Here is a 24,096-nt window from a genome sequence, read left to right as displayed (position 1 = left end):
ACGGGCATGAAACCCCCTACCAACAAGCATGAAACCCCTTGTCAATGAGCAAGAAACCCCCTGGCAATGAGCATGAAACCCCCTGGCAACGAGCATGAAACCCCCTGGCAACGAGTATAAAGCCCATGACAATGAGCAGGTAATTTTAAAGTAATTAGAAGCCTTACTGCGGGGCATAAAATGGTGTCGGGCAAATATGTAAGTGGCACTTTGGTAATAGGCATTACAGTGTGTGGCATAATGTGTAATGGGCATTATGGTGTGTGGAATAATGTTAGTCACTATACCAGGGACGTCTGACTAGTGCACTGCCTTATGGAGGAGCAAGGACAAAATCCAGGTACGGGAAGGGAGGGTGCGCAAAATTACTGCCTCGCACCGGGTGACAGATATCCTAGTTTCGGCCCTGCTGTAAGGAGTATATTTACTAATGTGTTTAGAAGTGGGGATGTTGCCCATAGCAAATAATCAGATTCTAGCTATTATCTTCTAGAAGGTGCTTCATAAATGTTAAGTAGAATCTGGTTGCTATGGGCAACATCTCAACTTCTAAACATCCGCAGTTTAGTAAATAGACCCCTAAGTGTACAGTATATACTATGTTATAGATTGCAGTTGGGGTATCTGGGGATGTTGATGTAGTTTAGGTGCGTATGTACATAGGGCCTGATTGGGAGATGGGCGCAACGCCTATGTTTTCGCGAATGGGCGATGTTTATTACACTACGCATGCATCGAAATCGCACTGAGCATGTGCCACGATGGTCTTGCGGTTGCAGAGAGGATTGTTCTCAAAGTGATTGACGGTCAGGGATAGTTTAAGCATGGCAACGGGGGAGTGGTGACAAAAACCACAGGCGTATCGATACCGTTTCAGGGGCGTGTCACAGTCTGCGTCTGCTAACCTGTACGCAGCTGTTAAGGTTCCGGCGTCTTAGTTCCTTCGCCCATTGTGCACTGCCATAGGGTTACTCAGAAGTTGATGACTGTTGGATGGGCGTACAATGGTTTCTTCTTGGTACACAACTGGCAGACTTGAGACACTGCAAGTGGGCGTCTCTATACAAAGCCTGGATGCTGCGACATTTACATATTTTCTTACAGCCGCTGTGTACGGAATCGCAGCAGCGACTGCATTTGCGTCCATCTCAGAATCGGGCCCATAGTGTCACAAATTCCCGCGGATAATGCGTTCCGTTATGGCGGGGTACTCTGACCTTTTGACCTTTCAGAGTAAATTTTTATTTTCATAGATTGATGCTGTAGATTCAGACTAATGACTGACATGCGCATAAGAAAGATTTTATACGTATTTCTGTATTATTGCACGTTTTCCCATAGTACAGAGTGAATGATCGCAGCTATCCTGCCGAGATTTCTCACTACAACAACCTAAAAAATGGCATTAGGCAAAGTGCAAAACCGAGAAGCATACAGAGATATCAGGTCAGTATAATGGCAATTCATGTAATGTAATACCTTGTTGTGTCCCTACGAGTGGGCTAATGGTATATGGGGCCTATTTCCGACGATTGCAAAGATTTTCTATCTAATATAATAGACTAATATTTCTTGTAAAACGTTCTTCTTCTGCTACTGAGCTCTGTCAGTCCTTACATTGGTTATCTGTATATTACCAAATTATTATTATTTATTTATTAAAATTTCATGCAGAGATGCCGAAATTCTGGCTCCCCCTTCCGGGAGGGGGCAGCCAGATCGGCAAAATTGGGGGGCGTGGCTGGCTGTTGTGGGCAGAGCGGGGGCGTGGCTACACACTCATGTCATTTTGGCCCTGCTCCCGCTACACAATGCCAATAATCCCAGCATTGTGAAGCAGGGGGCGGGGCCGAAATGACGCGATTCAGCGTGAATCGTGTCACAGGCCCCCTGCTGCCGGGGATTCTCATGTACTCATGGGGGGGCAGGAGGGGTCGGCAGCTTGTGGGAGGATTGCCTGCCTTCCCGGGAGGCCGGGAGCGGCACCCATTTTCGTTTAATGTCTAATACGACCAGCGATGCGCGTGCACGCTGGTCGTATTGGACATCTATCATCGGGCATACAAGCTGGGCAACGATAACGTCAGGTTCAGCATGTTACCAGATGATTGATGAGCCTGCACTGAACGACTGCTCGTTCAGTGCAGGCTCATCACAGACATGGAAACGACAGCACGATTACAAAGTCGTAATCGTGCTGTCGTTTCTTTGTCGTGTAGTGGATGGGCAGCATTAGTGTTTTTGCCTCATATGTCGCAAGATGCTTGGCATGACCTCACGACCGATACGCCACACCACGGATTATTTCTGCATCTATTTTACATATTTTTCTCATCGTATACAGTAACATCGTTTATGCGCTGCAGCCACATATCAACAGACTTGGGGGTATGATTACTAAAGTGCGGATTTTTAGAAGTGGAGATGTTGCCCAGAGCAACCAATCAGATTCTATTTAACATTTATCGATCACCTTCTAGAAGAGAATAGCTCAGGGGGGTATCTAGATCCAGGGGTGCCCACACTGCACGCCCTGCACCCATATTGCCTTATACTTACCTGTCCGTAGTTTCCAGAGTGCTGCTCTGCAGCGCAGGGGTGGCGCTGCAGAGCAGCAAAAATCACTGGGAAAATGGCGGCGGCCATTTTCCCGGTGACTCGCTCATGCACAGGAAACAGGCACGGGCTCCATTTTCTCACTAAGCCAGAATCTACTGCACCGTGGCACCGCCAGAGAGAGGAGGGGGCTCGCACTGAATGTGCACACGGGCCCCATCCTCTCTTAAAACGCCCCTGTAATAGCTAGAACCTGATTGGTTGCTATGGACAACATCTCCACTTCTACAAACCTGCGCTTTAGTAAATATCCCCCTTGTAGTGTAGTGGGGACTTAGGAACTGCGCATTTTTTGCAATCAGTGTAAGTATGCGCTGTTCTGCGTGGTGGGATGCATGGCGCTGCTCATTCATATCGGCCCCCAGTGTCTTGCCTTTATTTTTTTACAGAGGCTCCCGACCAAATCGGGAGGGTAGGTAAGTATGATTTCATGGGATAGCAGTACATAAAGGTAATGGTACCTGGATTGAGGAAAATTATAGTGCATGCCCGACAGATGGGGCATTCTATTTCCGAAATTGTGTGGACACTCAACATTCCCTGATCTACGGCGTGAAGTGTGTACCAGGAATACCTCATGGACAGCAGAGTGGCCGACCACGGGTGCTTAATGATCATGACCAGCAGCGCCCGGTCTGAATTGTCTGTAGTAAAAGACGAGCAACATTTCCTCAAATCAATCCATATTCAATGCAGGAGGTACCAGACGAATATCCAGTAGGTCAGTGAAGCACCTCACCTGGGCTCGTGACGTCATAAATTGGACCTTGGAGGACTGGCAACATGTGCCGTGGTCCGATGAGCCATGGACCTCAGTTGCCAACAAGGCACCATGCAGGCTGGTGGTGGTTCCATAATGATGTGGGGTGTGTTCACGTGGCAAGGGTTGGGTCCGCTGGTCTGCCTGAACGCATCATTGACCAGTAACCAGTACGTTGCATTGCTTGATTACTATTTGCAGCTCTTCATGGACTTCACGTACCCCCACAACAATGGAATATTCCAGCAGGATAATGCACCGTGTCACTGGTCCCAAGTTGTCCAGAATTGGTTCGAGGAGCATTCTGGAGAGTTCAGACGAATGGTGTGGCCACCATGTTCATCCCACATGAACCCAATTGAGCATTTATGGGAATGGTGACGAGGTCCATTCGCATTCAAGACCCTGCACCTACAAATATCATGAAGCTGTGGGGAAGCTATCCAGACAGCATGGGCCAACATCTCTCCAGAGGTCTTCCGTCAACTTGTGGAATCATTGCCATGTTGAGTTGCTGCACTTTGCTGGGTTCGAAAGGGTCCTACATGGTACTAGGCATCTATCCCATAACTTTTGGCACTTCAGTGTATAGTGCCTGCATATACCATTGTGCTTAACAATTTGGATCAAAACAGTAATAGAACAGTAATAGACCAAGGGTTGGTAATAACAGACAGACAGAATGGTAAGAGGGCCCTGCTCGCAGGCTTGCACTCTATGGGGAAATAGTCTTTGAGACATGAGGATAATATCTACATAGTGCATATCCACCCAGCCAGATTGCAAAGGTTCATGGTGGGCTATGTGATCAAGTCACACAGGAATGTTGGCCTGGGTCAGCGGGATGTGTGCGTGTAGAAAGAGAAAACATGTAAGTTTTGTGTGAACTGTGTAGAGGTAATTATTAGAATACCTTACACTTCTACTGTACTAACATACAAGGCCATATTCAACACTCCACCAACACACATCTGTTCAGGGCTGCTGAGATGAGGGAGTGTACTCAGTAAATGGGCCGCTGGCTTATCTGGGTGGCCCAGGTCTTCAATGGAAGAGGAGGATTATCCCCCTCCTCGGTCAGCATGTTATTTTTACTACATGTAACCACGCCCCCATTTTTAAGCATGCCCCTGGGCCTGATCTAACCCCTGGGCCTGCAGTATGTCCCCAGCAGCCCCGCATCTGCTCACTTTTTTAAAATATCTCTTTTAACTCCACCCCTCCGCTCTGCACATAATCTGTGTCTCTCACCCACACTTGTTACCTGCTCCCATTCCAGGACTTTTTTCAGACTGCGCCCATTCTAGGGAATGCCCTCACTCACACAACAATTAGCCTCCAATCCTTCAAATGTTCCCTGAAAAATCAGTGCTTTAAACTTATCAAATTCCTAAACTACTCACGTAACCTTAAGCTATTCTACCCAGTTACCTCCGCTCTACACAGTTCACACAAACCTTACATGTGTTCTTTTTCTATGCTCAAACAACATTAAGATCCACATTGCTGTGTGACTGGATCATACAGCTCGCCAAGCACTATTTGCCCTTGCAATATGGCTGGATTTACTCATGCTGCCCATCCACTAGGCGATTTAAACCTAGCGATTGAGCGATAACGACCGTCGTTATTGCTCAATCGCTTGGTAATCGCCCGCAAGTCGTGCAGTTTAATGTCTAATACGACCAGCGATGCGCGTACACGCTGGTCGTATTGGACATCTATCATCGGGCATACAAGCTGGGCAACGATAACGTCAGGTTCAGCATGTTACCAGATGATTGATTGAGCCTGCACTGAACGACTGCTCGTTCAGTGAAGGCTCCTCACAGACATGGATACGACAGCACGATTACAATGTCGTAATCGTGCTGCCGTTGCTATGTCGTGTAGTGGATGGGCAGCATTAGTGTTTCTGCTTCATATATCGCAAGATGCTTGGCATGACCTCACGACCGAGACGCCACACCACGGATTATTTCTGCATCTATTTTGCATATTTTTCTCATCGTATACAGTAACATCGTTTATGCGCTGCAGCCACATATCAACAGACTTGGGGGTATGATTACTAAAGTGCGGATTTTTAGAAGTGGAGATGTTGCCCAGAGCAACCAATCAGATTCTATTTAACATTTATCGATCACCTTCTAGAAGAGAATAGCTCAGGGGGGTATCTAGATCCAGGGGTGCCCACACTGCACGCCCTGCACCCATATTGCCTTATACTTACCTGTCCGTAGTTTCCAGAGTGTTACCCCGGCGCTGCAGAGCAGCAAAAATCACTGGGAAAATGGTGGCAGCCATTTTCCCGGTGACTCGCTCATGCACAGGAAACAGGCACGGGCACCATTTTCTCACTAAGCCAGAATCTACTGCACCGCGGCAACGCCAGAAAGAGGAGGGGGCCCGCACTGAATGTGCACACGGGCCCCATCCTCTCTTAAAACGCCCCTGTAATAGCTAGAACCTGATTGGTTGCTATGGACAACATCTCCACTTCTACAAACCTGCGCTTTAGTAAATATCCCCCTTGTAGTGTAGAGGGGACTTAGGATTTGCGCATTTTTTGCAATCAGTGTAAGTATGCGCTGTTCTGCGTGGTGGGATGCATGGCGCTGCTCATTCATATTGGCCCCTAGTGTCTTGCCTTTATTTTTTTACAGAATTGACTTTTTTGCATGCTATTAGCACACAAATTCACCAGTGATGCACTGAGGGCCTGATTCAGACCCAGACGATATTTGCGTCCGCTCGCTGGCTAAAAGGGGCCGGCTATTTAAATCATGTGCTCGCGCTGCCTCGCGTAAAGCCGCCCACTAAGTAATAGCGAGTGACCGCACTATGCGCTCGCACCTGTATAAAGACGCCCCTTTGCCACTCGCAACACACGTCATCTCCGACAGTTGTAGGATTAATCGGGAACATCGAGAGCCATCGGAGCTGCTCGCAGCGCTTGTGGTAGCCTTTTCCCACCGCAACATTGCGAGCAGTTATGGCTAAAATACAACCCAGTCACATGTGTAATGACGCTACTTTGCTAATTATGCACACCCATTAAACGCCGTTCTGACGGTCTGGCACGCCTGCGTTCGCACATCTGTTTTCAAGCACCTTCTCCTGTTACCACCCACAAACGGCGCTATCTGTCACTCAAAATAGCGGTCCGACTGCGGGCTACGGGCGAGCACTTTCTCATCGCATTGACTGGTTCGCGCACGTGCATTGCGACTTATACGCATGCGCAGATTGCGAAAAATAGCTCAATGCGAGCGAGCGCAGCATAGCGTCCGGGTCTGAATCAGGCCCTGAGTGTGGTGTGATAAAGACGCATATTTGGTAAATATTGAGTGAAAATGACATGGCGGCGCCTAGTTGCATTTTTCATGGTGCACCAAATGGGGCTGTTTGGCGCGATTTGAGGATACTGTCGGTGTATGTGGCCACATCTGTATCGAACTTGTGTTATCCCATAGATTGTAAGCAAGAAACTAACATACAGTATATGGTATACATGTTTATTATTACGACATACAGCTAAACTCACTTTGTAAGTCACTTTTACTCTAGTTTTAGTATAAGCCATTTTTATGTTTACTTGATGTAAATGATTTGTGTCATTCCCAGGATGCTACTGCCCATCAGCCCATTCAGGATACCGTTGGGCGGCCGGTCATGCACCACTCCGCCATGATACAAGTGTCCGGAGAAGCGGTGTACTGTGACGACATGCCAGCCGCTGATGGAGAACTCTTTATGGCTTTGGTGACCAGCTCAAGAGCTCATGCAAACATCACGTACGTATAGACTATTTGCATCTGCTCACGTCATCCTGGTTTTCTGTTTCCACAATTTTATTTTAACTATGGGATGGAGCACACAGATGGGTCTAAAAGCATAAAAGTGTGGTATGAGCCCTCCTAAGGGGACACCGACCAGTAATTAGGGGGACATAATATGATGTACTGCACAGAGAAGGATAAAGCAGATGCGTGCCTTGGAGTTGCCTCTTAAGAGGTAGGAGGCTCCAGTTTCCCCATCCACCACACCATGCATCTATTAGGTGAGATCATGCCTGCACCTCTTAGAGCAGAAATAACAGGTACAGCAGGAACTTGCTGACATAGAAGCAACACCAGGTATAGCAGATGCCTGTGTTGTGAGGAACAAGGTGCCCGAGCCCGGATGTACTTATGAGACCGGCGGCCGCGATACCTACACTGAAATCCCGACAAGTGACTTAAGATAGGCGTCGAAATACAGATGGCTATCTTAATCCCGACACCGGAACGTACTATATAACTCCACCACTATTACTAAGGGGCATAGCGCAACTAACCATTGGGGGAGATCTATCAAACCTTGGAGAGAGATAGGGGTCTATGTACTAAGCCGTGGAGAGAGATAAAGTACCAACCAATCAGCTCCTAACTGTCATTTTCTTTCTTCTTTATCTCCGTCCACTTTATCTCTCTCCAAGGCTTAATACATAGACCACCCCTATGACATCACTGAACCCCACCCTGTGTACGAATCAGCCAATACATTCAGGGGCTAATTCAGCAGTGCGAGTGTGTAGATGGGTCCTGCTAACATGCTCGCTAGCCCTTGAATGCCTCTGCATGATTGACAGGCAGAGGCATTTAAGGGGCGGTGCGGGGGCAGGCGCCGTTCTTGGAAACTAGGGCGTATCCGCCCCATTTTCCGGGAGTGGCAAGCCCAGAATCTGCATTGATCAAAGCAGTATCCTGGGCTCGCAAGCCGGTTAGGCTGAGCTGGCCGACCGCCCACCCAGTGCCGTCCACCATCGCGAAAACCGATGGTCTCAATGGTGATCTCAGCACTGTGACCTCCGTTGCAATGCTGGGATCGCAAATGCAGCAGGGGGTGTCATACACCTCCTGCTGCATTTGCATTATTGCAAGGACGCAATTGCAAAGCTGCCTGCGTGTAGCTTTGCAAATTGCGTTTCTTGCTGAATCAGGGCCTCAGTGCGGTTCTGCAAAGCAAGTTTGTCCATCTTCCTAACATGGTAACCTGCTTCAGAGGAGTTAAAGATAGCATGGTGGATTTAACTGATTAAATACAAATACTTACGTCATTTGTATAACTTAAATTGCACCTGAAAAAAGGATAGTTATGGTAAAACTTACCTTTGTTAACTCTTTCTTCGAAGTCCATAGGGTCCACAGGAAGACAGTGGGGTGTAGGTGGGACCTGGAGGACCGGACACCAACAGCAAAGCTTTTCAATCCCAGGATTATCCAGTCCTTCCCCCAATACCCCGCCCACAGCCTGAGGCCAACTCAGTTTTGTTAACAAGCCCAAGGCAAGAGCAGGATAGGAGAGAAGGAAGACCGGTACACTGAAGAATCACACTCACACAGAGACGGAAACAAGCGACCAAGAGAAGAAACCCATAGAAGCCAGGTGCGTCAGGGCGGGTGCCCTGTGGACCCTGTGGACTTCGAATAAAGAGAGTTAATAAAGGTTACCATAACTCTCATTTTCTTCTTCAGGGTCCTTAGGGCTCCACAGGGAGACAGTGGGGATGTCCGAAAGCAGTTTTTTTCAGGGGCGGAAATGCTCCTGAGCTGATAGGAAAACACTACACCCGAAGGAAGCATCTGGAGAGGCAAATGTATCAAAGGCATAAAACCTAAGAAAGGTGTGGACGGAAGACCAGGTGGCCAACCTGCATAGCTGTTCAGCAGAGGCACCACGCCGGGCTGCCCACGAGGGACCCACAGAGCTAGTAGAATGAGCAGATACTGTAGCCAGCACAAGAAGGCCAGGCTTCTTGTAAGCCTGTGAGATAGTCATGCAAATCCATCTGGCCAGAGTCTCTTTGTTAGCTGGCCATCCCATCTTGTGGAATCCATATAGGACGAAGTGGGAATCCGATTTCCTGATGGAAGTAGTATGGTCCATGTAGATCTTCAGCATGGACCACATCTAAAGAGGCCTCACCTGCCGAGAGGTCTGATGAGTGAAAGGCCGGAACCACAATTTCCTAATTTAGGTGGAAACAAGAAACCACCTTGGGAAGGAAGGCCCGGGTGTGTTCTAAGAACAGCCCTGTCCTGATGAAAGATTAAAAGAGGGGAGTGACATGAAAGTGCCCCTAAATCCGATACCCTACGTGCAGATGCGATAGCCGAAGAAACAAAGTCTTCGCAGTGAGCCACTTGACAGTCACTGATTTAAGGGGTTCGAATGGAGGTTCCTGAAGTGCTTGGAGCACCACTGCCAAATCCCATGGAGCCACAGGAGGGCCATATGTATATGTAGAACACCTTCTGTGAACGCAGAAAGGTGTGAACATCCAGTATAGGAGAAAGTCTGCACTGGAACCAGATGGACAAAGCAGAGACCTGCACTTTCAGAGATGCTAGGCAGAGGCCTAGATCCAATCCAGTCTGAAGAAAGGCAAGAATTCTAGACACCTTTAAAAACTTGAGGGTCATAGTTTTTCGGAGCACACCATTGGAAATATGTATGCCATATTCTGTGATAAATCCTGGCTGAGGCCAAGTTTACGGGCCCCGGGCATGGTCTGGACCACAGAGCTGGAAAATCCCTTAGCCATTAGGAGGGATGTCTCAAGAGCCAAGCCGTTAAAGACAGACGGGCTAGGTCCGGATGTTGACATGGACCCTGAGACAACAGGCCTACTCATAGAGGAAGTTGAAGAGGAACATCTATGGAAAGACTTTGAAGATCAGAGTACCAATGGTGTCTGGGCCAAGCCAGAGCTATCAACAGGACTGTGCCCCCTTTCTGCTTGAACTTTCAAAGAACTGAAGGAAGCACGGATATTGTGGGAAAAAGCTATGCCAAATGAAAGGTCCATTTCACTGACAATGCGTTCAGGAAGGCTGCGTCTGGGTCCCTTGTCATGGTTCCATATACTGGAAGTTTGTTATTGTGTCTTTAGGCCATGAGATCCACATCTGGCAGACCCCATTTGTCCACCAGGAGCTGAAAGACTTCTGGATGTAGAGACCACTCTCCTGCATGCATGTCATGACTGCTGAGGAAATCTGCATCCTAACTGAGAACTCCTGGGATGAATACTGTGGAGATGGCTGGGAGATGGTGTTCGGTCCATGTGAGAATGTGGGCCACTTCTTCCATTGATGCCCGACTTCGAGTGCCTCCTTGGTGATTGAGGTAGGCCACTCCTGTGGCGTTGCTGGACTGTACTTGTACTGGCCTGCCCTGAAGAATATCCTGAGCCAGAGTGAGGGCTCTGTAGATGGCTCAAAGTTTCAAGACATTGATTGGTAACCCTGCCTTGTCAGGGGTCCAGCGGCCCTGGAAGGAGTGCTGGCCGGTCACTGCACCCCACCCTTGGAAGCTTGCATCCGTGGTGAGGAAAGCCCAGTCCGGGATCCAAAAGGGACGACCCTTGTCTAAATGGAATGTCTGTAGTCACCAGGCTAGGGACAGGTGAATCTCTGGGAGGAGGGCCATTATCTGGGATCAAAGTAGATGGGGTAGCCTCTTCCACTTGGAGAGGATCAGGTGTTGTAGGGGCCTGGAATGAAACTGATCGAACTCCACCATGTCGAAGGTGGACACCGTTAATCCCAATGTCTGCATTGCAGCGTGAATTGACACTCGGCAACTGTGTAGCAGTCTGCACACTCGTTGTTGTATTAATGAGATTTTGTCTGCTGTTAGGAAGATTCTCTGAACTCGAGAGTCCTAGAGGGCTCCTAAATGTACCATTCTTTGAGAAGGTGTCAGGGAAGACTTTTTCCAGTTGATCAGCCATCCGTGCATCAGTGGGAAATGGTAAAGACCCGAGGGGCCATTGAGAGGCTAAACAGTAGAACCTGAAATTGGTAATGCAGTTGCAGAATAGCAAACCGGAGATATTGTTAATGAGAAGGCGCTATAGGTACATGTATGTATGGGTACAGAGACACCATAAAATCCCCAGGCTCCATAGCTAGGATAATAGAGCGGAGGGTTTCTAAACGAAACCTGGGCACCCTGATAAACTTGTTCAGAGATCTGAGGTTGAGGATTGGCCAGTGAGACCCGTTGGGCTTCTGAACCAGGAAAAGGGTAGAATAATAGCTCTTGCCTCGATGTGAGGAGGGGAGCAGAATTATTACTGCTGAATTCAGTAAGGACTGAATGGCTTTTTGGAGCAGCAGGGCCTTGCTTGTGGCCAATGGAGGTCCTGTGCAAAAGAACTGTTGGGGGGGGGTCACCTTAGGAAGGATAGGGCATATCCATGGGAGACCAATTCTCTTACCCAGGCATCTGATGTGGTCTGACGCCAAAACTGGGCGAATTGAAGAAGTCTGCCTCCCACCCTGTGAGCCCGCAGGCAGAGGCCCACCCCGTCTGGCTGTAGGCTTGTCCTCAGACTTGGCAGGTGGACGTCTAGTAGCCCATGCTTGTTTGGCCATAGGCTTGGAGGCCTTGGCTGATGACTGCAGCCATGGAAAGAACTGACCCTTAGCTTTTCCTTGAGGGTGAAAGGATCCAGTGCTGGGGGAACTTCCCATTTAGTGCAATCAGTAGCTGGAAGAGGGTAAAAGGAACTGAAGCGTTTTGGAATTTGAAACCTTTTACCGAGCATATTCCATGCTTCACTCATGTGATCAGATAGCTTGTCGTTTAAAAAGTGGTTGTTTTTTCTTAGGAGTGGGTTCTTTCTCTTCTATTTGTAAAATAGATTTTACAGCTCTCACAAGAGCAGGTATATTAATTTAGATGGTGGCTCCTTGTCTCCTGAAATGGAGTCAGAGTGAGAGAGGTCTGCGTCTTCTGCCTCTCCAGATAATTTATCAGAATCAGATAACTGGATAGACTGGGAAGATAACACAGCACGTTTAGTAGGTAAAGGATTTTTCTTTTGCAGCAGTTGATGAAAAACTGTGGAGGTATTAGCCAAACTCTGTACTGAGGTAGACCGTACGTCTACCCATGGGGGAGGCAAATAATTTGTAGGGAGTACCTGCTGTGGCCATCCCATGGGGGGGTTTACCACGGTACTGCTAAGTGGTCCGCAATCTTTGCAAGCACCTGAGAAAAGTCAGCCCAGGGTGGGTCATGAGCAGGCGACACCGGGGCTGAGGGGCCTGAGGCTGTGTAACAATTAGTACAAAGACCGTCTTGAATGAGCTCCTCTGGGGCTAAGACACCATAGTAGGAGCAGCAGCATCAGGCTGCTTGTTATTCTTTCCTCTGCCAGACGTAGCCACAAGAATAATAAAATACACAGTATGATACAGTGCAGTGACCACCCTGCAGTATGTGTAATATGGCTCAGTGTAGAGATCAGCGCTAGCACAAGTCACATACAAACGCAGAAAAAAACACTATATATCTGCAACGGGCACTACAATCAACTACACAGACCGCAGTGGGTGGTAGGATATAGCGCTGTATAACCTGGCCCGTGGGAGAGGTATACAGGGAGACTGGACCCAGCGTTCCTGGAGACCTGTGAAGCAGAAAATGGCTGCCGCGCATCTCTGAGGGGGCGGAGGGTGAGGAAGGAGCAGCTCAGGGAACAGCTAGACAGTAGTGGAATGGCGTCCTGAGCTGGGGGAGGGGCTGCAGGGAGAGCGCCTTCTCCCCATGCTGACGTTAACCACCGGTTCCCCTGGCCTCTAAATATGCCCTGCACCAATATATTAATGCCCCGGTGGTCTAGTGCAGTCGTGGGCGCACCAGTGTCCGTCTTCTGAGACCGGAGGCTAGACTGCATAAAGACGCCTTACTGTCCCATGGATTCCGGGCTGCAGTCTTTTGCTGCTGCTGCTCAGTAGTCAAAACTCTAGAAATAAAAATAAAACATAAAAATAAGCTTGGGCTGCTTGAAGTAGCCCCACTGTTAAAATGGTGAACCAGCTCCTAACGGACACCAACGTAACTGAAGTGCACCTCAGGCTGTGGGCGGGGTATAGGGGGAAGGACCGGAGCATCCTGGGATTAAAAAGCTTTGCTGTTGGTGTCCGGTCCTCCAGGTCCCACCTACACCCCATTGTCTCCCTGTGGAGCCCTATGGACCCTGAAGAAGAAAGAGCTTTATTTGCAAACTTTTAAGGAGGAATCAAAAAGCAATGCACAGATTATCTATACAATAAGTATCACCCATGAGTCATCAGTCTGCTTTTGCTTATATTGTACTCTATTACAGATCTATGGATCTGACGGAAGCATTGAGTATGCCGGGAGTCTGTGATGTCATCACCGCAGAAGATGTTCCCGGAACAAATGAATTCTCTTATTATGATTGGCCAGACCAGTTATTAGCAGATACTAAGGTAAGTCCTCACAATGTGCTCCTCACACAGTTCTCTTGCCCATCCCTCCAGGCAGGTCACAGACAGGAGGCTCTCTGAAGGCAGTAACACCCCTGGCATGATAAGAGGAATAGGGGGAGAATGAGATGTATCAAACCTTCTAAAGAGGACAAGTAGAGTAGTTACCCATAGTAGCCAATCAGCTTCTACCTACCATTTTATAAAATGTACTAGATAGGTGATAGCTACAATCTGATTGGTTGCTATGAGCAACTTCTCCATTCGTCCTGTTTTGGTGGTTTGATACATCTCCCCCTTAGTATCTTAATACAGGGGATACTGATTTTAAAGCAACAATGGGGCAGACTGTATGGCTGTATGATGTATGTCGTCAACACCCCGCATCTCACAAGCTAGGGCTCGGCAAATCGGGTACCTCGGTGCCTGCTGAGAATGGAGAACCTATTTAGATGTGTTATGTTAGTAGAAGTAATGTCCCTTAGTATAATCTTTTCCCCCATAGGTTCTCAGGGCATTATAGTAATAACCAGGGACATAACTGTGTGTGAGTGGTGCCACCGCCAGGGTCCTGGGGGGCAGCAGAGTCGCTGCCCACGGCTCCTGTATTTGGCTTGTAGGGTACCTGGAATAGCCAGTAGACATTCTGCAGAGCTGTACAGCCGTCCGGTGAGTCCCAAGACCACTCCAGGCAGAGCTCTTTTCCTGGTGCCGCCGGCTCTGCCCCCTCAGCGTCACGCCATGATGTCTCATGTTCTCTCTGCACACGCTGCATCCATTTATTTATTTTTTTTATTCTTTTCAAGATCACAGCAGAGGCGTAGCTAGGGTTATTGGCACCTGGGGCAGATTGACATAACGCCTACCCCTCATGCCGTCGGGGTGCAAACGTTCACTGACTGCATGGGAGGTAGCCGCGATGTCAGTGGGAAGTAACAAACACTCTGGTGAGTGGAAGTTCAAACAGGATGCTGTACATTGCCATGGCCGGTGGTGGCCCCCTCTGCCAGGTCTGCCATGGTGCCCAAGGCATGTGCCCCATTCGCTCAGCCCTAGTTACGCATCTGGCTCATAGCAGTCTGCGAAAATTCACCACAAACCACATCTCTTTCAAGTTGCCACCAAAGCCTCCATCTGTAGAGAGCTAGATTGTAAAATGATGGTTCAATGATGTTCTATTTATTTTTTAAAGGTCCAGTGTGTTGGGAATATAGTCTGTGCCGTGGTGGCTGATACACCTGACCGAGCTCGCCAAGCTGCCAGACAGGTGAAAGTCGTCTATGAAGACATAACACCAGTGATTCTCACTATTGAGGTAGGACCTGACTAACGGTGACCATAATGGCTGACTTTTCAAGATCTTGACAAAGCTCCTGGACAGGAGCGAAACGCTTTGAAAGGGTCAAATCCTGCTGTTTCACTATGGAGATACTCACTCACACCAGACTGTGATCTTATGAACTGTCAAGCTTTCTGTTGCTCGGCGACACTCTGCACCTCACGCAGCTGTTAAGCCTTTAAAATGCCCGGCACCACTTTGCACAATACGCGGGTGTCAAGATTCCAATTGCCCGACACCATTCCGCACCTCACACGGCATTCGAACATGGCATACAGGTGTATAGCCGAGACAAGAGATGGAGAAACGAGCCAGCACAGTTATGCCGTCCACACACTTATATATATAGTGCATCGGCGGATGTATATACCCGATATCAAGTCCGCTCTGCAGCAAAGTCGGTGCATCTGCATGTGTATATGGGAGACCCAGTAACTGTCCATACACTGGCTGCAGGAACCGTCGGACACTGACCTCACAACTGGGTGGGCAAATTTAAATGCCCGTCCAGTTGTGATGTCAGCCCAGACATATCTAGCAGCTGATTGGTAAGTGTGTATAGCTTACTAATCGATCGCTCTGACGGCGGATCAGTCTGCTGGCGTCGTCGCAGTGTGTACCCAGCATTAGGGACAGTCCTTCGTATTATGGGGGGCACTACAACACCCTGGTTCGCTAGACATGTTTTGCATATAATATTATTGGCGCTTTTAAAGACCACGTCAGAAAATTCTGAAAACCATCGTTATAGAAAAACACCTCACAAGTAATAACCTCCTTAAAGGGTTTAGTCTCTTATTTCCCTAAGGCAGTAGACATGTGAGAGTCGTTGGCTTGCTGATTGGCTGGCTTATATTGCATGCACTCTACTTGGCCCAGTTCCCCAGTGGGCATTATTTATTCTGCTCATTGTTGGCATATCTGGAAGGAAACTGAATCGCCAACGGCAAATCTCTGAAATTGGCCAGAATCGGCTGCATTTATTTGCCCGTCTCTAAAAACGGCTATACCATATATAGCATTATGTACATCAAACTGTAGACTTCATTATTCATATTGTTCATATAATCCATATTCTGTGGGTCTTTTCCTTCCAGGATGCAATTAAACACAACTCCTATTTTGAACCAGAAAAGAAATTGCACCATGGTAACGTTGACGAGGCTTTCGGAACAGCAAACCAGATACTAGAAGGTATTACAAGTCTCAGTGTGTGTCAAAGAACAATTACATATTGTATTATTAGTAACAATATAATACACTAGATTTTTTGACTTCATCATTTGCTGGGTGAAGGTTTCTTTACCTCCCATCGTCCACCAATCTCCCCCATCCCCCCCTGATGGACTGCGCCAACTGTCAGGGCAACTAGGCATCTGAGACCCCATCTTCTCGCAAGGCCGTCCTGCTATACGGTGACAGTATTTGGGCACCTTTGTTTGTTGGCCGTCCGTCTCAGCAGTGAAAGCCATTAGCAAGGGTTCGTGCGCAATGTACTGTAGGTGCGTGCTCTGGCTCCCACTGTGCATGATGGAGACAGGACAACATTCAAACTTATATCATAGACGTTATAATATTATATACTGCATAATAATTATGTAATACTTGTATACTACTTTGAAGTAGTCTGCCTGTATACAGCAATAGTGAGTAATAAGCCTGATTCACTACCGATCGCAACTGCGATTGCAATAGCGATTACGCACTCAGTCTCACTGCGATAGTATGCTACTCCACTGCGATCGCTATGCCGTCGCGGCATAACATAAGGACGGCCACTTTACCTTACACACCTCCGTAATGTTTAACAAGACTGCGAAACCATCGGTAACATGGAGTACCATCGCAGCCTCACGCACACTTTCACAAGGTCTGACCTTACTCAGAAATTGCTAACTTCATCGCAGTACTCAGGCTGCGTAAGGCATCGCAGTGGATAATTTGTGCACGCCCCTACACCGGCGTTCTTCAAACGTACTGGCATGCCTAAGTTTTGCCGATCACCTCCCACAAACGACACTTCCTGTCAATCACTCTGCGATGGGTCTGTGTAGCGATGCAGTGCGCCACAATCGGGCGATTGAATGTGTATTAGCAGTTGCGATCCTTGCTGAATCAGGCCCAATGTGTGTAAGAGCTGCAGCATGTCATTTACAGTTACAGAGGAAGTCCAGTACTGATCTGTTAATGGTATTTACTATTATGATTATTATTATTAATAGTATCATTACTACTACACATATTACTTTTACTACTATTGATAGTAGTATTATAATCATCACAGGACAATGTATTGAACACTGAACAATCTGTGTAGTGCCGCAATTCTGAGTATTCCTCAGTGGTGCTGTCAGTATAAATTACTGGTCAGTAATACCACCTTAGACTGTTTGGATGCCTCTGCAGTAAGTTATATCCCTGTTCGCAGTCATTTTCAATGGACAGTTTCCCCTGCCTCTTGGATTCCAGGGCAGAGAGTTTCCCCCTTAGTAAATATGACCTTACACTCCTCACAATTCAGACGGCTGATGATGTAATTATTAGTGATAATAATGGAGAGAGATCCCTGGGATAATGCCATGTGTAAGGGATGTTTTGAAGCATTTACTAATGAAAATAAAATGTAAGCTATGAGCAAATGATCACTGGCCGCAAATCTAATCATTTAATATGAGGTCACTGTGGCCAATCACCTCTGTGGCGTGACACCGTGCCCAACGCCAGACTGTATTTTTTTTTTTTATTATTCATTATCTATCTGAAGTGGATGTTTTCATTAACACTAAAATATACAGTGTAGGCGAGTTCACTGCCCCAGTATGTGTGTAATTATAGTACATGTAATACATCTGGGTGCAGTATATTCTGTCGACATTCATAATTTAGACATGAGAATGTCGACATGGTCGTAATGTTGACATGCGGCATATCTATATGCTTGGCATGTTGACATTGGCCATGACAACATTCATCCATGTCGACAAAATGTCCCTGATGGGATCCAGAACCCTCCCCTAGCACCTAACCCTTCCCTCCCACAGCCTAACCCTCACCCTCCCTCTTCGGTCTGTGCAGAATGTCGACATGTTCAGTGTCGACATTCTAACAATGTTAACATTGTGCGTCCTATTGTGCATCATATATATACTATATGTGTGTGTTTTAATCAATGCAAAAAAAGCTTATCTGAGCCAGAGGGAACAGCTGCAAACCATACAGGTCCCAGAACCGGAGTAAATTATAGCCTCAACGCGTTTCGTCCATCTGTTTCTACCAGGACTTCATCAGGAGGGGTCCAGAACCCTCCCCTAGCGCCTAACCCTTCCCTCCCATAGCCTAACCCTCACCCTCCCTCTCTGTTCTGTGTTGACACGTTCGGTGTCGGTATTCTAACAATGTCGACTTTGTGCCTCCAATTGTGCATCATATATATAATGTGTCTCTCTCTCTCTCTCCTATTTTGTTATGGAACAGGGGAGTTACACATTGGAGGACAGGAGCACTTTTACATGGAGACCCAAAGCATCCGTGTGGTGCCCAGCATGGAGGGCCAGGATGTGGATATCTATGCATCGACACAGGATCCAACATATATGCAGGTCAGTATTAATAAAATGTTACTAAATATACACATTTCCCATCAGGAACAAAAGACTTCTGGCTGTTATTTGCCGAGTGCTGTTTAGAAAATGAAATAAAAAACACTTTGTGGCTACAGATTCCCTAAGATTATAGTGTCCATAAGAAAAAATATTTCCTCCCCCCCAGTGATAACCAGCTCCATAGCGATCGCACTCCCAAAAACTTCCACGGTGCCTATGGAAAGAGCATGATTAGTGTGCTGCACTACTGATCCCAGCCTGCCCATCTCACACAAGGAATCAACATTTGAAATCCCTTAATAGTAAATTGCAGATTATTTTTCAGAGTGTATGGGTAAATGTAGTGTAAAGAGGTAGCATTTATCAAGTACATTCTGTAAGATGATAGGTAGTAGCTGATTGGTTGCTATGGGCAACTTGTCCACTGGTTGATGTGGTTGGCGGCGGGCCCGTCGCGCGGGAAGGTGCGGTCGGGGTGAGGGGGCGTGGGAGTGCTAGGGAACAGGTTGCTATTTGTGGCCTCTCCGGCTCCGCCGGTCCGGCGTTGGGTGGCCAGGTGAGAGGTCCTGTCAAAGTTTGGTCAGTGGTTACGCGGAGTGGGCGGATCGCTAGGAGGTCCCGGGGCAGCGCGCCTAACAGTTCCCGTGGTGGCCACAGCGTGCCCGCGCGGCCGGGCGTGTCTACGGGCTCCATGGCGGCCGTCATCTTGTGGGGGAGGCTGCAATGGCGCTGGAGCAGGGGGAATTGATGGCTGAGTCCTCCGACTTGTACTCTCTTGGAGGTAATTTGGGGCCTCAAGCGATATCATCCTTGGCGGGGGCAGGTCAGGCGGTTTCAGTGGGTGGGAACGATCTTACTTCTAGATCGTGTCTCGATCTCCGCATGACTATACTGTATGTGCGGATTTGATAGGTTTGATTGAGAGGTGACCTTTTTGCCGTGTGCTTTGGTCTGACATTGTACCAAGATTGGTGTGGAGGGGTGCCATCAGTCCTGCAGCAGTGGAGCAGTCACGGAGGAGGGTTAATTCTGTGGTTGGCAGGGCGGTAGCTGGGGGAGGCGGAGCAGTTCTGAGACACCCGGGCATCACTTTCTCAGATCAGCATTTGTTTTGGAGTGATGGAGTTCACTTATCCAGAGGTGGTACAGAAGTGGTTTTGAGGGACCTGGTTCAGGGTCTGAGGGGTTTAGAAGTGTAGTTTATGGTTTGAGGAGTTATGGTGGTGGCTGTGGACTTTAGGTCTTTGTGTGGCCTGGTTGTGAACGGCCTTGGGTTGGTTTAATTTTTGTTAGGGGTATTCTTTCTTCCCTGGGGGGTTACCCATGCGGCTGGGTCGGCATGAGAGCGACTTTTAGGGCGGTTTGGATCGCCACTGATCCAGATGGGTCCTGTACTTCTCAGCTGCATGGGTGGCTTCCCAAGTTGTAGTCCCCGTAGGGTTGGGCAGGAGGCCTGTGACCCCTACGAGTTAATGGGAGAGAGGAGTTGGTCCCGAGATACAGCGTGCTGCTTAGGCCCGGGTTTGTTATTTTACACAGTTTTTATTTGCATTTAACATGTGCTATTGCTAGGCCGTTCAAATCACCGCCACCATATATATATTTTAGTACTGCTTTATAGTGTTTTACTAGTTGAATTTTAGTGCATTTAAATAGGTTATTAGTATTTTAGTAATACAAAGTCTGCCTCGTTCCCGGCAATTCTCTGTGTCCGAGTCTTTATTTTAGTGATAAGGATTTCATGGGGTGTGGAGTGATCTGATGATAGAGAGCTTATGTACATTTTTACTTTGCTTAGGACCTGATTCAGACCCACTCGCGAGCGGCTGTCCGCTCGCAAGTGGGTCGATGTTATGGACTGAGCATGCGCACGACGGAGGGAGCTCCGTCGTGCGCATGCGCCAGACGCGACGAGCGAAGGAAAGTCCTTCGCTCGTTGTGTCCGACCAAAGGGGGCGTGCTGTCAATGTTGATTGACAGCACGCCCCCTTTGGTGGGCGTGCCGGGGGCGTGCCTCCCTGACGGGGGCGTTCCCACGGGAACGCCTTCCGTCAAAAGCCGGCCCACTGACATCACTAGTAATGTCAGTGGGAGTGATTTTGGCTCTGATAGAGCCAAAATCACTCCGGAGCTTGCGGTTGAAAACCTCAACCGCAGGCTCTGGCTCGCAATTTCGATGGTCGCGATGGTCACGACCATCGCGGCCATCACAATGCACGCTCGTATAGCCTGTGGGTGGTGACCCACAGCTATACGAGCGTCCAGGAGGACGCTCCATTTTCATGGAGCCCGGCCCTCATTCAGAGCATGCGCTCTGCTCAGAGCGTACGGCTCTGAATGAGGGCCTTAGTTTGGTTATTGCCTGCACCTAAACACAAAAAACAATCTGAATCTGCGCAACAGACTGCAGCCAATGATAACTCAAGAGATTCCTTACTTCTCTCTTATAGACAACCAATAGAGAATAAAAAGAGTCACATATAGCGCTATCATATAATATAAGATAGTCTCTTACATCAATATCAGTCCAAAATGTACAAGTTCAAAAAGATTCCTAATCAGATTCTGTTCCACTTTTATCACATGAGCTTTCTTTATCTCTTATCTTCTTTCTACAATGTAACTCCCAAAGAGAAACCGAAAATAGTGCAAATATTGTTTGATGCAAATGAACAACAATTTATTACAATAATGCACTCACATTCCAAATAAAAACAGGCGTGTAGCATCACCAATATGATGCACAATGGGTCTGTAGTGTATGAGTTCTTAGTTGGTATAATGGTGGGGGGTTAAACCAGATTCCGGATACCTGTAACCTCCTCACAATGAACACAGGGTCTGATTCAGAGCCGGACGCTATTTGCGTTCGCTCGTCCAGAAAAAGGGGCTGGCTATTTAAATTGACCGTTCGCTCTTTGCAGTCTGTTGACGCCTCTAGGTCTGAACGAGCAAACAAAACATGCGGACGGATGTTAAAAACGCCCCCTGGCCGCTCGCATCATACGTCATCTCCGCTATTTATTAGATTAATCGAGTACATCGAAAGGCGAATGAACTGCTCGCTATTCTTGTGGTTGCATTTTCCTACCGCAATCATGCGAGCAGTTCAGGCTAAAAGACACCCAACTGACGTGGTCGATGACGCTGCTTTATTAATTATGCACACCCCTAAAATGCCCGTTTTGACCGTTTGGCACGCCTGCGTTCTGATCACCACTCTCCGTTTTTAAGCACCTTCCCCTGTTACCACCCACAAACGCCTCATTCTGTCACTCAAAATAGCAGGCATTCGCTATATTGCGAGCACACGATTTCTGACCGCACTGACTGGTTCGCGCATGCGTACTGAAACCCATACGCATGCGCAGATGTGCGAACATCGCTCGGAACGAACGAGCGGCCGCTTACGAGCGGCTCTGAATCAGGGCCACAGTACAGCGATCCCAAAGTGTTCTGTCCCAGATCCTTCATCAGAAGCATAGTGGGAAGGTTTCCTATTCTTCTATTTGTACCCTACCTAATTAGCAAACCATACGTCACCTCCGGCCTGTGGATTCGCGCCTTCCACGTAGATCGCCTTTCCCGGAAGTGACATATTCCGCAATGGTCATGCGTTCCCGGAAGTGACGTATTACGCAATGATCATGCATTCCATTTAGCGGAAGTGATAACAGATAAGCGTCCACGTGTTCAAGTATATTGACCGGAAGTCCGTCTCCAGAGTATTACACCTTGCGTTCCATTGCTCCAGGAAGTACTTAGCCCTCCATCTTTCCAAGTCAAAAAACGCTCTCAATAAAGTGCGGTGCCAAGAATAAAAAATAAAAACATATCCATATATTAAATTACATAAAACATCTTTAAAAATATATTACAGAGATCATATTAGAATATAAGAATTAATGACCACAGAGGGAATGATATATAAATATAAATACAATTCATAAATAAAATTAAAAATAAATCCATTGAATAGTACAGAAACCATTTTAGCTCAAACTCCCCATATAGACCCTTTGGGACCATTGTTTGGAGATTATGTAATAAATCTCATTTCCGATTTGGATAATCTCACTTCTAAATCTTTCGATCTCCATGTTGGGTTGACTTGTTGTATACCCCAAAAGGATTTGAGGTGACGAGGATTGGATCCATGCGTGGTTTTAAAGTGCGCAGAAACCGTATGCGTTTCACGTCCTTTTTTAATATTATACACATGTTCTGCTAATCTTAATATAAGATTCCGAGTGGTTTTACCAATATATGTCAAACCACATACGCATTCTAGTGCATAAACCACATTTTTAGAATTACAAGTTATGAATTCTTTTATAGGGTCATTTTTTCCTTTAACCCAAAAATCTTTGATCTTTGGGGGACCTTTCACAGTTTTGCACATGATGCATGACCCACATCTATGGAAACCTATACTCCTCACCCCCAATTTTCTATTCACTTCAATAGAACTCCTTACTAAATTGTCCTTTAAAGAGGGGGCTTTTTTATAGATGAAAGAGGGAATATCCGGAATTTTATCTCCAATTACAGGATCCTGTTTTAGAATCTTCCAGTTCTTTTTTAATATGGCCTCTATATCTTTATGTTGACAATTAAAATTACTTAAAAATGACCATTCAAAACGATTTAAATTATCACCTTCTTTAGCATTTTCTTTATTATATGATAGCGCTATATGTGACTTTTTATTCTCTATTGCCTGCACCTGTCTGCCTTTGGCTGCTGATGTCCCGGGCGGTCACTTCCTGCTTAAAGGGGCACTTGCTTATTGCAGGGTTCCCTGAGTGATCCAAGCACACCCATGATATATCCCCAAGCTCAGATAGCCACACACACATAAGGAAGCGAGGGGGGTGATTACAGGTGTGTGAATTCTCACAGCGCATGCTCCGAGATCTACACTTATGGCTGAAGAGGCGGACCCGGGCTGTAACGGGGCGTTGTCAGGTGGGCAAGGTTCAGTGAGGGCGTATTCACACAAATGCAAGCTATGTGGTGATAGATGTGTGAGGGGTGGGTGCGGTGCAAAGCCTGCTGCCGTGCAGGTGTACGTCTGTTACTTACCTTGCGTCGCACCCTCTCACCTTCAGGCCGTGTGTTGAGCAGACGGTCCTGGAACCTCCAAATAGAACACGGACACGATGACCTAGGGGGAAGGAGACGAGGTGAGTACCGTCCTTCCTCACGTCGACCGACGCGCCCTACCGAACCGGGGGATAAATTCAGGTTTTAAGTGAAGATCATCATTGGCACTTTTGGCCTCAGATCCCGAATTTTCACCTATCGGTACTCACGCACCAGGTGAAGATCCGTCCTTGCACCGGGTTCCAAGGTTCACCGTCCGCCCAGAAGGAAGGAGAGATAGATAGTGACAAACAAACAAAGAGAGACAGTACACACAGATATTCCTCACCGTGTCCACACTTGCTCTTCGTCCGCTCACTCACCTACAGGTCCCTGTAAGAAGAT

The 24,096-nt window shown here is 47.5% G+C and overlaps 1 protein-coding gene across 1 annotated transcript in view; it reads left to right on the top strand.

Annotated features, from left to right (window-relative positions):
* The window catches only part of LOC148521208 (aldehyde oxidase 1-like), a 135,282-nt gene that overhangs the window by 75,962 nt on the left and 35,224 nt on the right, over positions 1-24,096 (top strand). Inside the window, exons 16-21 of the mRNA XM_088475570.1 lie at positions 1,342-1,446; positions 7,004-7,173; positions 13,542-13,668; positions 14,858-14,980; positions 16,102-16,198; positions 18,479-18,603. Coding sequence (XP_088331696.1) covers positions 1,342-1,446; positions 7,004-7,173; positions 13,542-13,668; positions 14,858-14,980; positions 16,102-16,198; positions 18,479-18,603 — 747 coding nt within the window. The remainder of the gene's footprint in view (positions 1-1,341; positions 1,447-7,003; positions 7,174-13,541; positions 13,669-14,857; positions 14,981-16,101; positions 16,199-18,478; positions 18,604-24,096) is intronic.

This window comes from Taudactylus pleione, unplaced genomic scaffold (assembly GCF_031769625.1).
Source record: "Taudactylus pleione unplaced genomic scaffold, aTauple2 ptg000173l, whole genome shotgun sequence".
NCBI classification, from domain to species: Eukaryota; Metazoa; Chordata; class Amphibia; order Anura; family Myobatrachidae; genus Taudactylus; species Taudactylus pleione.
The sequence above is the reverse complement of the archived record's forward strand: the minus strand, read 5'-3'. Positions and strand labels throughout refer to the sequence as shown.